The sequence below is a fragment of the Limanda limanda genome, chromosome 2, assembly GCF_963576545.1.
Source record: "Limanda limanda chromosome 2, fLimLim1.1, whole genome shotgun sequence".
NCBI classification, from domain to species: domain Eukaryota; kingdom Metazoa; phylum Chordata; class Actinopteri; order Pleuronectiformes; family Pleuronectidae; genus Limanda; species Limanda limanda.
In genome coordinates, this window is record NC_083637.1 from 21190542 (window position 1) to 21204229 (window position 13688).

The 13688-nt window shown below is 40.5% G+C and overlaps 2 protein-coding genes across 2 annotated transcripts; both read left to right on the forward strand.

The window, feature by feature from the left end:
* Nucleotides 1-1511: 1511 nt before the first annotated feature.
* LOC133018059 (sialic acid synthase-like) lies at nucleotides 1512-8616 on the forward strand. Its single transcript, XM_061084351.1, has 6 exons — nucleotides 1512-1643; nucleotides 1759-1974; nucleotides 2516-2615; nucleotides 3415-3569; nucleotides 6973-7239; nucleotides 7590-8616. Exons 1-6 carry the CDS (start codon nucleotides 1512-1514, stop codon nucleotides 7773-7775), a joined length of 1056 nt encoding a protein of 351 aa, XP_060940334.1. The 3' UTR covers nucleotides 7776-8616.
* Nucleotides 8617-9507: 891 nt separating this feature from the next.
* Nucleotides 9508-13377, forward strand: LOC133018068 (sialic acid synthase-like). The gene is made up of 6 exons (XM_061084364.1): nucleotides 9508-9910; nucleotides 11147-11362; nucleotides 11439-11538; nucleotides 11747-11901; nucleotides 12228-12494; nucleotides 12627-13377. Exons 1-6 carry the CDS (start codon nucleotides 9779-9781, stop codon nucleotides 12834-12836), a joined length of 1080 nt encoding a protein of 359 aa, XP_060940347.1. The 5' UTR covers nucleotides 9508-9778; the 3' UTR covers nucleotides 12837-13377.
* Nucleotides 13378-13688: the final 311 nt, after the last annotated feature.

A 13688-nucleotide genomic window follows, 5' to 3' on the forward strand; every position in this document is an offset into this window, starting at 1 on the left:
GTCACTCCCAGAGTCAAAGGTCATTTCAAAAAGGTAGAGAACTTCTAAGATAAACATCTGGAGGACTCTCTGAGAATGTCTGAGAGCCCAAAAGGCAGGTATCATAAACACCACGCCAATTTCAAATTACTCCAGAATACATCAATTTTCACCACTCTCTAATTTACTGCAAACTTTAGAACGTTTTTGAGCATGGGAAAGCCCTCAAAAAGCCCATTCACTACGCTTAGAATAATTCTTACAATTTCAATAGGGCCTCCCACAGGAGGTGCTCGGGCCCTAAAAATAGTCAAATTCATATTTAACAATAACATGTAAACAGATTCAGCCTAATTAAATATGTATTCCACATAAATGTTATCTGTTATTGCTGCCTGGTGCTGGGTTGCTTACGTGGGGTCGCTGTCTGGCTGGAGCCAGTTCCAGCTGACACTGGGAGAGAGGGTTGATGTCGAGACAATTAAATATCAATATTGAACAAACAGTATGTTTTGCTGCCTCCCTTTGTTTAAACACATCAACTGACTGCTCTTAAAGGACTCCAGTGATAACCGAAGCTTTTGCACAATTCACTTCTCGATGTCTGAGCTAAAAATGTCTCACCCGACCTTAACGTGCCCCAAGATAAGGTCACCCATTCTTCACTGATACAAACTGGTATAACTACTGGTGGTATGCGAACATGGTGTACTGAATACATGCCAACACACACACACACACCTTCAATTCACACCAAAGAGCGTTTAAAGTCAGAGTTCTTCAGCTCTGAATATGATGGGGACCTGACCGCTGAGTCACATCCTCTCCCATGGTTTCATGCAGGATAATAAATAGTGTTTGTGAGTTTATAATAGCTGAAGGTGAAAAGGGCTCATAACAAAACAGCTTTGTCTTTAATTCAACACTCCACCCGTTCTCACGTTGTTTACATAAGTTTGTGGCTGCTGATGACTTAAGGATACGTGACAGATAGAGAGATAGATAGATGGATTAAAAGATAGATAGAAAGATACATAGATAGTGTTTAAACATCAATATAAATAAAAAGTATAAAGAGTATAAAGATTTTTTATTGAAATATTTCATGAACCTGTTGAGAATAAAATATAATGAGTAGTTTTACAGATTGTCAGTATAATGCAGATCTTCTCTTCAATATCTGCACTGCCTCATCAGCTGTGTGTGTGTGCGTGTTTGCTCGTGTGGGTGTGCTTGTGTGTGTGAGGGAGAGAGCAAGAGAGAGACATGATCAGGTGTGGATACTTAAAAACTTCATATGTAAATGAAGTAAATATGGAGGCGGGATTTCTCTTGCTAACCTATAAAAGCCAAAGAACAAACTTTTCTGCCTTTCCTGTTCAGACCGCTACCCTAGCTTTCACTCTGTGTTTTTGCCTTTTGCTACTTTTGGGAAGTTTTTGGGACAGTTTTTGTTTTTACAGTAAATTGACACAGGGCACCTGACTCCTGTCTGCATTTCACTCATCACTTCTCCTGCGTAAACCACCAGAATGCCTCTGCAGTTTGAGCTGTGTCCCGGCAGGATGATCGGGGGTTCCCATCCCTGCTTCATCATAGCTGAGATTGGACAAAACCACCAGGGAGACATTGAGATTGCAAAGAAAATGATCAAGATGGCAAAGGTAAATTAAAGAGATGAAACTGTGAATTTACAATACAAATCATATTGCTCTGTGCTGTCAAAATGAAGCCCGCATCCTCTCATCTCCCCTGCCTCTTTGTCTTGTGTCATCTCAGGATTGTGGTGCTGACTGTGCTAAGTTCCAGAAAAGTGAATTGGATCACAAATTCAGCAAGCGAGCCTTGGAGCGCCCCTACAATTCGATTCACTCCTGGGGAAAAACCTATGGGGAGCACAAGCGTCACTTGGAGTTCAGCCACGACCAGTACATGGAGCTCAAGAAGCATGCAGAAGAAATTGGCATCTTCTTCACAGCCTCTGGCATGGATGAGGTAATAATCCTAATATGATCCAGGTTACTGTCACTTCGTCTTTTATCCTGAGGAATAGTGTGGTGCATCTCCCGACACTGGCTGTTCATGACTGTGTGAACATATCTTCACATATATGTTGATTCTAAATAATTTGCATATATTATTTTATATGCTGTTCATGTTTTTACATCTGTGCTTCTGTTTTATGACATATAGGCTGTCTCTCTATTTGTATCAGAAGTCTTCTGTCCTGAGAGATTTTCATATGAACTTGAATCTTTACTATGGTTCTGCATGCTTATGAATAATAACTTTGTCATTTCAAACATCCTCAATGTCTGGTTAGGGAACATGGATAAAATAAATGTGGCTCTTTTATATTTACAGCATTTTTTTTTACGTTACACAAATCAACAAATGAGTAAAAGAGAAAACTAGCAAACAGATGACAGGGACAAACAAGAATTGCTTTTACTTAACATTGAATGAATTGACCCGGAGAGGAGAGGTGTATTTACAGTGTATTTGTGTACTAATTACTGTTCACTGGTGTCCAAAGATGGCCGTGGAGTTCCTCGATGAGCTGGAAGTGCCTTTCTTCAAAGTTGCCTCCTGCGACGCAAACAACTTCCCCTATCTGGAGAAAACTGCCAAAAAAGGTACGACACTGCACAGCACGTCACCTCAAATTAATCTGAAAACCTCTGAAAGATCTAAACCCACAGGTTTCAGATGAAAACTAAAAGAAGATGTACATGATTTTGGTTGCATTTTAATCGTTGGATGATTCATGTGCCTGCAGACTAAGCTGAGATGTAAATAGATTCCACCTGTTTGTTGTGTGATTTCCGGATTACCCCAGAAAATATGTTTTTTACCACACCTCCAACAATGGGTGTAGTCTCGGGTGCAAAAGACTTAAAAAAAAAAAAAAAAAATCCTGTCACCATTGAAATCTGCCATGAGCTTGAATTTAGAGTTGCTCACCTGCTGAGGGTCAGCTCAAGCATTAGGGAGTGAATAGTTACTTCAAATGGAATGATGAATCACTACATTCTTGACCTGTTTATGTCAACTGATACTGTGTGAATGAAGTGGAGCAGAACCTATTTACTTCCAGGAAACTTCCATAGCCATTGCCTCCATCTTGTGCTCTGAATATTTGACAGCATCCACTACTTAAGACTGACTTGGGCCAGTAGGGAGCGCTTTTTTTTATATCTTTTATGTTGTTTTAAGTCACAAGATATTTTGTGAGTGATGGGTCTCTGGTGTCAACACATATGTTTAAATGCAAGATGTAAAATAAATATTTAAAAAATGACTATGCACGGTTTCACGGTTGAACAACACAAACTTATAAACCAGTTCCCTTTGTAAATAGGTAAAGGGATGGTGCATCCCATAACAAACACCATATCTCCCTGTGACTTTAAAAAAAACTTCTGTCTGTGTCAGGACGTCCCATGGTGGTGTCCACCGGGATGCAGTCCATGGAGACGGTGCGTCGCGTCTACGAGACAGTGAAGAAGCATAACCAGAACTTCACCATTCTGCAGTGCACCAGCGCCTACCCTCTGGACCCTAAAGACGTCAACCTCAGTGTGATCTCGGTAAGATGACTGGAACCAGTGTCTCCTCCCACTCAATCATCCTGCAGACATTTGGCTCTGAACTGTTCTACACAGGAGCCGACAGGCCCGACCAGTTTCTGTAGAACAGGTTCAGATTTTCTGCACTTGACTTTGTATTCACTGTTTTAACACCAGTCTCGTCTGAATGGACAAACTGAATCATGAGAATAGATTTGTGTCACACATGACTGTCGTAGTTCTTGTAGCAGTTTAATGCAATATGTTTGGCAGAATCCAATGCACCCCTGGCTCTGGTTAATCCCCACTATGTTCCAGAGATGAACAATGTGTGATCCAAGACTTGTGCTTCAATTGTCCCGTCACTTGAGATTCATTTTATATCAATGTATTTATTTGAGGCCCTGTAGGAGTGGGCTTTGAGTAGAGAGAGCTGCACAGAAAAGAAACGAGACACATAACCCCCCTCCCCATAACAACATAACATACATCTGTTGATGTAAAATACACAATAAATACAGAATGAATTTAAATACAGTAAAAACTAGTTTAATTAGAGCAGGATGTCCAGCGCTTTAAAAAAAAACAAAAAAAACTGAAATACTAAATAACATAAAATTAGGTGGTAGTTATTTGTTTGCGTTTGTAAAATGCTGCTGCAGGATTGAGGAGCCATTTAGGGATTTGATTTGGTAGGCCTGCGCTGAATGTAAGTTTCGTATATGTCAGAGATGGGGCTGAGTTAGCAATTGATGATTTTCAGTATACTGATACTTTATGCAAATAGTACATTCACAGTTTGGGTGGCCTTGAGCAACCTACAACCACACATATATCAATTCTGCACTACATTATATTTGTTATTTATCGTTTTAACCAGACATGAAGCATCAGATACAGTCTTAGCACAATGTGTGTGTTATAACCTCATATGATTTAATCTGCTGATTTATAAAACACTCTAACACTTTCATAATCAACATTTTCAGTCACATTTACTTAGTTTCAAAAACATAGTGGGAAGGTTGCTGTCTTCTCTAGCTTTCCCACTTGCTGACACCATGATAGCTGCAGTTTGCCGGTGAATGACTTCTGCGCAGTTTTTGGTCCAAGTATAAAGGGCATAAAGTTTATTGAACCCAGGTTCTTTGAACCATAATGTTCAGGATAAGGTGAACAAACAGTAGCTGATTTCTAGCAGAATGCTGCTCAGCTCAGATTCAGATCAGATAAGAAGTGATGCAGCGTGAATAGTTTTTTTTTTTAAATCAGAGGGTTTCATTGAAAGGTATAACTGCATGTCATCTGTGTAACTGACTGGAGACAGCAAACACAGCAGGAGAGAACTAGGAGTAAACACCTCAGGTTCTACAGGCTAAAGCACATGTCTTCATTGAGTTGGATTTTCTTCCTCTCCTCATTCATCTATTATTAGCTATACACTTGCTAAACCTACCGAAGACTTGTGTGTGCAGTCTTATAACCGTAGCTTGTGAGGTCATTACTGGGTTCATGTTTACTGTTCAGGTGAAGACCATCGTTTTGACAAGCTGTTGGATGTTTCCCTAAAGTGGTGGAAATCTGGTGAAAGGTACGTATGTATCTCCACAGCGCTGTCAGTACGAGTTAACGGCCGCGCTGCACCCCTGCTTTATTTGTAATAATTATCTTTGGTGTTACTGTCTTCGAAACGGCTGCAGTCATTAGAGAAAGCAGGTTTTAACGTCTTGAAAAACAAGTAGGACATGAAGGTGCGGCAAGAGAGCTGAGATGGTATGATTGAGTTATTCCCAACCGAGAAAAGAAAGGACACAACTCATCACATACGTATAATGATCGTGTGATTTTATTGCATAATCCAAATATTTCTAAATTTGCATGTAGGTTGTTAGCTTGAATGATATTGTTGTTTCTCATATCGGAGTGCGTCCAATGGTAGGATTCTACCCACAGTTTACACCCAGAGAGTCAGACCATAACCAGTTAGCCCGTCTTCTCAAAGCTCATTTACTCTAGCCTACTTTCTTTTGTCATTTATGTTTTTATTCATTTTCCTTCACAAATAGTCAACTTACATCATTAATTTAGGGAAGGAAAACACAAAACAGACACACAAGCAAACCAACAAAATCACAAAACAGTCATCACAACACACATCTCATGGTCCACAGAAGCATGGATAACAGTATTTCCAATAATTCCAGCTGTAATACTAACAGAAATGTCCCGAAACAAAAATCCCTAATTTACAAGGAAGAAGTGATCTTAGACTTTTCAAATTCAAATTTCACGTGTGCATATGTCATTCTAGCTATCGACAAACCATGGGAACCAGTTTGATTCATAAGTGTAACCCAGTCAGTGAGTTTGAAATTACATTTGAGATCTGAAAAAACATACGTCAACGTCAGTAGTCAATGATTTACTCTAAGCAGAAACAAATCTCATTTACCATAAACAAGATCAACGGCTTCTTCCGCTGAACATCATGTGATACCAAAGCTGCGTGCAACTCCAACTGTTCCTCAGAGCCTTGTCATGCCATCAGGATTAGGCGATTTACATATCTCGCATGATAATAAATGTTTGTTTTATTCCACTTCAGTTTGGGGAGTTCCCATGAAGACCAGTTAGACTGGAAACTGCGGTCTCCCCCCCTCCTTCATCAGACAGTCTCAGCAAACTGTGGAGGAGGAAGAGCATATTTGTATGTTGGGAAATCAAGTCAACATTGTGTGTTTGGTGTGTGTGTGTGTGTGTGCTTGTATGTGTATTTCTGTCTTAGGCTATCATTTGGGACAAAAAAATACCATTTAATTGGGGACAAAAGTCCTACTCATCTATATAATGTTCTATATAGAGTCTATGTAATGAAACCATGTGTTTGTGTGGTGTGTTTGTATATATTTTTTTTCATAGGCTACCTTTGGGGACAGATTTCACAATATAAAATAATCAAATTAGGGATGAGAAGTGTGTCCCCAATTGGGGAAAAGCTTTTTTTTGGGTCCATGGTTAAAGTTAGGTTAGGGTCAATCAATTATGTGTTAGGGTAAGTGTCTCTAAGGAAATTAATATAAGTCAATGGAAAGTCCCCAAAGGTGATCTATGAAAACAATTTGTGTGTGTGGGGTTGTGGGTGTGGGTGCATTTTTCATCAGTGGATAATTATCTTGTGAGACACCATGTGGGAGTGTTTGACTTTTTGTTATCTTAGGCAAACCTCCAAGGTAACTTTCCCACTCCTGTCTGCCAAATAATTGTTTTCACTCAGTTCATAAATAAAAACGTCTTTAAAGTTAATACAACAGTAACATTGTTGGTAAGCACATCCTCATAATAAAATAAACTATACACACAACTGTTACACACAACTCACATTTTGAGAGACTCAGATTTCTACACCCTCTCTCTTTCCCTGAAGGAATACCAGAGGGAATTTCCAGATGTTCCCATCGGATATTCTGGACATGAGCAGGGGCTCTACATCTCTTTGGCCGCGGTGGCGATGGGAGCAAAGGTCGTGGAACGCCACGTGACCCTGGATAAGACCTGGAAGGGAAATGACCACGAGGCATCCCTGGAGCCATCGGAGCTGAAAGAGCTGGTCCAAGCCATTCGACTGCTGGAGATGGCGATGGGATCACCGGCCAAGCAAATGTTACCCTGTGAGAAGAACTGCCACGATAAGGTTGGTGTGACTTGAGTCTGTGTCAGCAGTTTTATTTCTAGTGTTCACCCCCTTTTAAGTTAATAGTATACAAATTACACCAACCAGAATTAAAGGGCCACTCTGCCAATTTTGCTCATTTTACCATTTCGTTTTGACGGCGCTGTTTCATTCTTAACTCAAAGTATGACTGCCTTCACACATGAATACACATATTTATAAGTTTAATTAAATTCCCTCAACTGAAACATTCCCTTTTTTTTGCAAGAGCAAATGTGATGATGAAATGCACACATCGACTTGCTCCACTGCAGTTTACAAGGCTCGTTATTATTTTGTATTAATCTTTCAATGGTTTTGTTTGGTTCCAGTTGGGTAAGTCGTTGGTGGCCATGGTGGCCATCCCCAAAGGCACTGCACTGAGCCTGGACATGTTTGCTGTGAAGGTCGGTGAGCCAAAGGGCATCTCCCCTGAGACCATGCAGCAGCTGGTGGGCAAGAAGCTCAACATGGACGTGGAGGAGGACGACAGCATCCTGGCCAACATGATAGAGTAAAGGATACGCAGGATCCGGTTGAGGGAGAAAGAGGCAGACAAACAGCAAGAGAAATGGAAAAAGATAGAGCAAGGTAGATGAGAAGTAGATGGACAGGGTGTGTTGTGTGTCTACAGGAAGAGATACAGCCAATGGAGAGATCCAGAGGGAAGAAGAGAGACCGACAGAGTATCATGTCGGAGTGAAAGAGAGAGAGGTGGGATACAGAGAGAGAGAAGAGCAGCTACAGAAAAGTTATAACAGGGTGAACAGATCTGATCAGATATTAATGTTACCACATGATGCTGAGAGTTGAACCAAAGAGGGTGTTGCTGTTAGATGTATATCAAGCAGACAGTAATTACAGGGTGTGGTGTTTAACATTCTATCATCCACGTGAATTCATTTTCACACGTCCCTGCATTGTGCACCACGACTGTTTAACTAAAGTTCAAATAGTAGCTCAACCAGCCCTGTTAAGAATTGAGCAATCCACCATGTCAGTATTTCGTATGTGTGGTGTGAACATCATCTGTACATGGAATGATCTGTCCCTGCCCATTTTATTACCCAGCTGTACATCTTAAAGGGGGTGAGGTTATATGCAGTACGTGAATATAAAGGCTTCACTTTAATCATATGCAGTGCCTTTATATATCTATACTGTATATGTGGAGGATGTTAAAGATTAATGGTGTTGGGATTTCTTTTGCAACTTCAGTTAATTTCCATAGATGCCGCTTGTGACCCTATAATAGTAATCAGTGCTTCTGTTCTGTTAATCTTGCAAATAAAGATGGTCCTGCAAATAAAAATACATATTGAAAATAAAATGGTCCTGCAGATTAAATAAATACTGAATATAAAGATGAATCTTGTCAATAAAAATGGTTCCATTAATAAAAAGATATCTTTCAAATAGAAATGGTTATGCAAATAGAAATACACAATTCCAATTTCGAATTTTTTTTTGGCAAATAAAAATAAATACTGCGAATATAAATGGTCTTTCAAATGAAAACATTTACATAGCAAATACAAACTAATTTGCTAATAAAATGGGACTGCAAATTAAAATAAATAATAATCTCGCATTTAAAAAACATAAACCACATAAGCTATATTTTCTATATTTCACGGACTGACACGGAAAGAGAAACGCCCTCTCCGAGCGCTTCGGAGAGCTTTTCGTGCAGCTCTGATTTTTCTATCCTTGGGCATTTCGGAGCATAGATATATATAAAGACTAGATATCTCGCTCGACGGAGCCGGACGTCACCACATGGCGGCCATCTTGTTGCGGGAGGCTCTCTCACCCATAACATTGTGTTGGTAGTTGTAAATAACCATAACTTGCTCAATTTTCAACCGATTTTGAAACGGTCTGGTTTGTTATAAACGTCAGAGATGTAGTTATGACACTGCATAAATTATTAATATTTTTTAGAAAATAACATAATTATTCACAAGTACACAGTGTCATATATACATCTCTGACGTTTATAACAAACCAGACCGTTTCAAAATCGGTTGAAAATTGAGCAAGTTATGGTTATTTACCACTACCAACACAATGTTATGGGTGAGAGAGCCTCCCGCAACAAGATGGCCGCCATGTGGTGACGTTCGTCTCCGTTGGCCGGCAACGCGGCCGAGATATCTAGTGTTCATATCTGTGTTTCGGAGAGCACAGGAACAGCCCTTGGCTGTGATTGGTCTGCTAACGACATCATTTCCGCACGACGTCATTACCGGAATCTCACATTACCGGACCTCAAACTTGTTTCATAAAATACGTTACAAGCTAGTCCTCTTCCACGTCAAGCATCTCCAGCTCCATCAACAGCCTTTGTCTGTTTTGAGAACAAAAAGGTTATTACGTAGTTTTACTAAACCGGATGTCGTCGCATCCGGGATGTGCAGCACAGAAACTCTTCCTGACACGACTCGTCACTCGCTGCGTTAGTCCTGTCTTCTGTTAAATAACCATTTTTACTTGTTAAACGTAGAATTTCTGAAAGAAAATGCCTCTAAAGTTCGAGCTGTGTCCGGACCGAATGATCGGAGGAAACCATCCGTGTTTCATCATCGCTGAGATCGGACAGAATCACCAGGGAGACATTGAGATTGCCAAGAAAATGATCAAAATGGCAAAGGTAATGAAACCACATGGAAACAAAACGTATCGGCTCAAACTGTGAATGTTTTTGTTTCATCTTGATTTAACCCAAACACGTGAGGACCTGACGCCCACTTAAAATCGACCAGTTTGAAATGTTGCTTGCTCCACATCCTCATCTGACCAATCCATGTGAACACAATGTAAACACTGCTAGTTTGTCTAAAGCTGGAATAAATGGTTAACATCATGACTGTGCTGTGTGCAAGTGGCTCTGAAGGATTTTGCGCAAGGATGTCGAGTCATGAACACTAAGGACTGGTTTTCTGAATGGAGTCTGGTGTGTAAATTCCGATCTAGCACATGACACACACTGGTGGGTTTGGGTGAAGGTGTGTGGAGAGTAGTGGCTTAAGTTTTTTGCAGCAGATGGCGAGAAACTAAAACTTTAGATGTAACATAATATCACACCATTGCAGAAATATGGCCAAACGATTCAATGTGACTCTTCCACTATAATTGAATTATGTTATAAATATACAGATGTCTGATTGATCCACTATTTCCCAGGACTGTTGCTAAAGAGATCTTTGTAATTTGTAATTTTCAAAGATAAGTTTTATTTTAATTTGGTTGTGCTCCTTTTCAACCCAAGTACAGTATTTACTTATTATTATTTGAACTCATTCCCCATATATGCTGATTAGTATATTTCCTTTTTTAAATTTTGAACACTTTTCCATGTTCCACTGACCTACCAGGGACTAAAGGCTCATCTCCAGCAGCTTTTCTAAGAATTTACAATTGCTTCCTAGGAAATTCTAGAGGACCCTTAATAGTCAAGTTAAGTCAGATTTAATTATATTGCGAATAAAAACAAAAAAACGTGTAATTAAATATAAAAGTTCAATTAAACATCACCTTTGCCAGACATAAAGATTCCTTTGATCTATGAAAACGGACACTTTCACTGCAGGAGTGGAGTTGTTCGTTGACGGCTCAGCATCAAAGGATTCATGGTCCATGTATGTCCGCTATACAGAACCATGTGTTTTTTGTGAAGATCGGGCCCTTATTACATAAAATAACTACAGACATAAACTGAAGAATTAGGCAGAGTCAGCTTGTATTAAGATGTATTACCATTATCAGATGTAAAATATGTGGAACAGGAGACTGTTCCTGAGCCTGGGATCTGTAAATAGATTCAGACTAAAATCCTTACTATTCACTGTGACTCCCAATCTTCACTTCCTTCTATCCACCTTCACAGGACTGTGGAGCTGACTGTGCTAAATTTCAGAAGAGCGAATTAGAGCACAAGTTTAACAAGCAAGCCTTGGAGCGCCCCTACAGCACCAAACAATCCTGGGGGAAGACTTACGGTGACCACAAGCGACACCTGGAATTCAGCCATGAGCAGTACAGGGAGCTGCAGAAACATGCAAAGGAAGTGGGGATCTACTTCACTGCCTCAGGGATGGATGAGGTAAGGGAGATACAGATGTTAAACGTTTGGTCAAGGTTAAGTTTGAGCTCGAGCATAAATGTTTCTGTCTTTTTAGATGGCAGTGGAGTTTCTCCATGAGCTCGAGGTGCCTTTCTTCAAAGTGGGATCAGGAGACACCAACAACTTCCCCTATCTGGAGAAGACTGCCAAGAAGGGTGAGTGTAAATGGTTATACCTCAATTAGATGTTTTTAGGTTCAGATATAACAAGTGGTTGAATTGGTGTTAATAAGTCCCTATTAAATCAATCCATCATTATTGGGCCGCGGTGCTGGTCTGCTCTTTACATTATTTTATAAACTGCTCTTTAACTCCGAGAATAAACAAAAAAAGTGGCATCATATCCTCTTTCCATCTGTGTCAGGACGTCCCATGGTGGTGTCCAGCGGGATGCAGTCCATGGAGACGATGCGTCGGGTCTACAAGACGGTGAAAGAGCACAACCAGAACTTCGCCATCCTGCAGTGCACCAGCGCCTACCCTCTGGAGGCTGAGGACGTCAACCTCCGAGTGATCGCTGTAAATAGAGCTTAGAGGATTTTTACTCTTGTATAAAAGTGTTGTCGGAAAAACAAGTTGACTCCCCCTCAGTGGTCGTACAGATAAGTGTATGTGGGGGCATGATTCAGTTGAACAAGTGAAACCATGCTCATATTTTAAGAATTCAAATCCATAATAGAACATAAACTATATTCTTATTGAAAACTTTATGCAGCTTTTACTGGCTAATAACCATTTATGTTCACAAACAGTCACCCCCACCTGATCATTAAATATGAGCATTGTGACAAGTGACATTTTCAACTAGTCTTTTATAAGAGTTTTACTTGTCAAACTCACCACAGGAATACCAGAAAGAATTTCCTGACATTCCCATCGGGTATTCTGGCCACGAGTCTGGGATCGATATTTCAGTGGCCGCCGTAGCTCTTGGGGCAAAGATCATCGAGCGCCACGTGACCTTGGACAAGACTTGGAAAGGAAGCGACCATGAAGCCTCACTGGAGCCCTCAGAGCTGACCGAGCTGGTCCGCGCCATCCGGCTGGTGGAGAGGGCGCTGGGCAGTGGCGTGAAGCAGATGTTACCCTGCGAGAAGCAATGTCATGATAAGGTGATATATCCTCTTTTCGTCTAGAAAAAGCCCCAAAACGTCAAAAAGAATGTTTTTAATGTCTTGAAGTGACCTTTTTTTGTAAGAGAACAGTTTCTGTTAATGTACCTCTGCTCTTCCTTTTCCCACCAGTTGGGTAAGTCCGTGGTGGCCAAAGTGAAGATCCCCAGTGGAACCATTCTGACCCTGGACATGCTGACGGTGAAGGTGGCCGAGCCCATGGGCGTCGCACCCGAGGACATCTACCAGCTGGTCGGCAAAAAGGTGACAGAGGACGTGAAGGAGGACGAGAGCGTTGTGCCGGGGGTGGTGGACAACTATGGCAAAAGGGCAAAGTGCTGAGAATGGAAGAGAGGTGTGAAATGGGTAAAAAAAACTAAAATTAAGAGGAATTGGAAAAGTTTCTTCTGGGGAAAAATTCTGAAGGAGCTGAAGATGACACGTGAAGGAGTTTGATGGTGAATCAGTTTGTTGCTGCCGATGTCCCAGATGTCCAAGTCCTTGATGGACACACACACACACAGCAACAGGTTACATGATGTAATTGGACAAGGCATTACAGTCTGATAGATAGATCCTGTGTTCTGATTTAATATATTTCCTAATTTTCTAAAAGCGGCCTTAATATAATACTCAAACAAAAAAATGTGTCCCTCACAGGCCCAAAATATCAACAACAAGAAGAATGACTGGTTGTAAAAATGTCTGTTACTGAATGAAGCGGAGTTCCTGTTTTTATTGTATTTTTGACATCAATCGTCTCTGTTGTGTTACCATGAATGTCCACTAAGCCATAACCCACAAGTCTGTCTAGACTCTGTTGAGAAGTCTACAATGTTCGGGAGAGATGAAGCCTTCAAATAAAATACCAATATTGCCAAAACCTCTTTGCAACTTTTCTCTGGTGTTTGACCGTTGTTAAGATACCAAAAAAGTAATTGTTATGGTCACAAAAATCGTACAATCCGGATGATAATCCCTGCAAACAAGTTTATACTTTGCTATGTTGAGAATAGCTCAACTGTAAACCTGTCACTTGTTTGGAGTAATGTTGGGTTTGAACCACTAGATGGGGCTGGTTCTGTTGTCTTTATTATGGATTTACTCAAGAGTGTTAACATGGTGTTAAATCATTTCTGTTCCAGTGTTAAAGGCAGGTAAATCATGTTCGTACTCATCTCCATGAGATATAAT

Coding starts and splice junctions, on each gene's coding strand:
- LOC133018059 (XM_061084351.1), top strand. CDS start 1,512: ATGCCTCTGCAGTTTGAGCTGTGTCCCGGCAGGATGATCGGGGGTTCC. Junction 1,644..1,758: donor AAATGATCAAGATGGCAAAG/GTAAATTAAAGA, acceptor GTGTCATCTCAG/GATTGTGGTGCTGACTGTGC. Junction 1,975..2,515: donor CAGCCTCTGGCATGGATGAG/GTAATAATCCTA, acceptor TGGTGTCCAAAG/ATGGCCGTGGAGTTCCTCGA.
- LOC133018068 (XM_061084364.1), top strand. CDS start 9,779: ATGCCTCTAAAGTTCGAGCTGTGTCCGGACCGAATGATCGGAGGAAAC. Junction 9,911..11,146: donor AAATGATCAAAATGGCAAAG/GTAATGAAACCA, acceptor CCACCTTCACAG/GACTGTGGAGCTGACTGTGC. Junction 12,495..12,626: donor AGAAGCAATGTCATGATAAG/GTGATATATCCT, acceptor TTTTCCCACCAG/TTGGGTAAGTCCGTGGTGGC.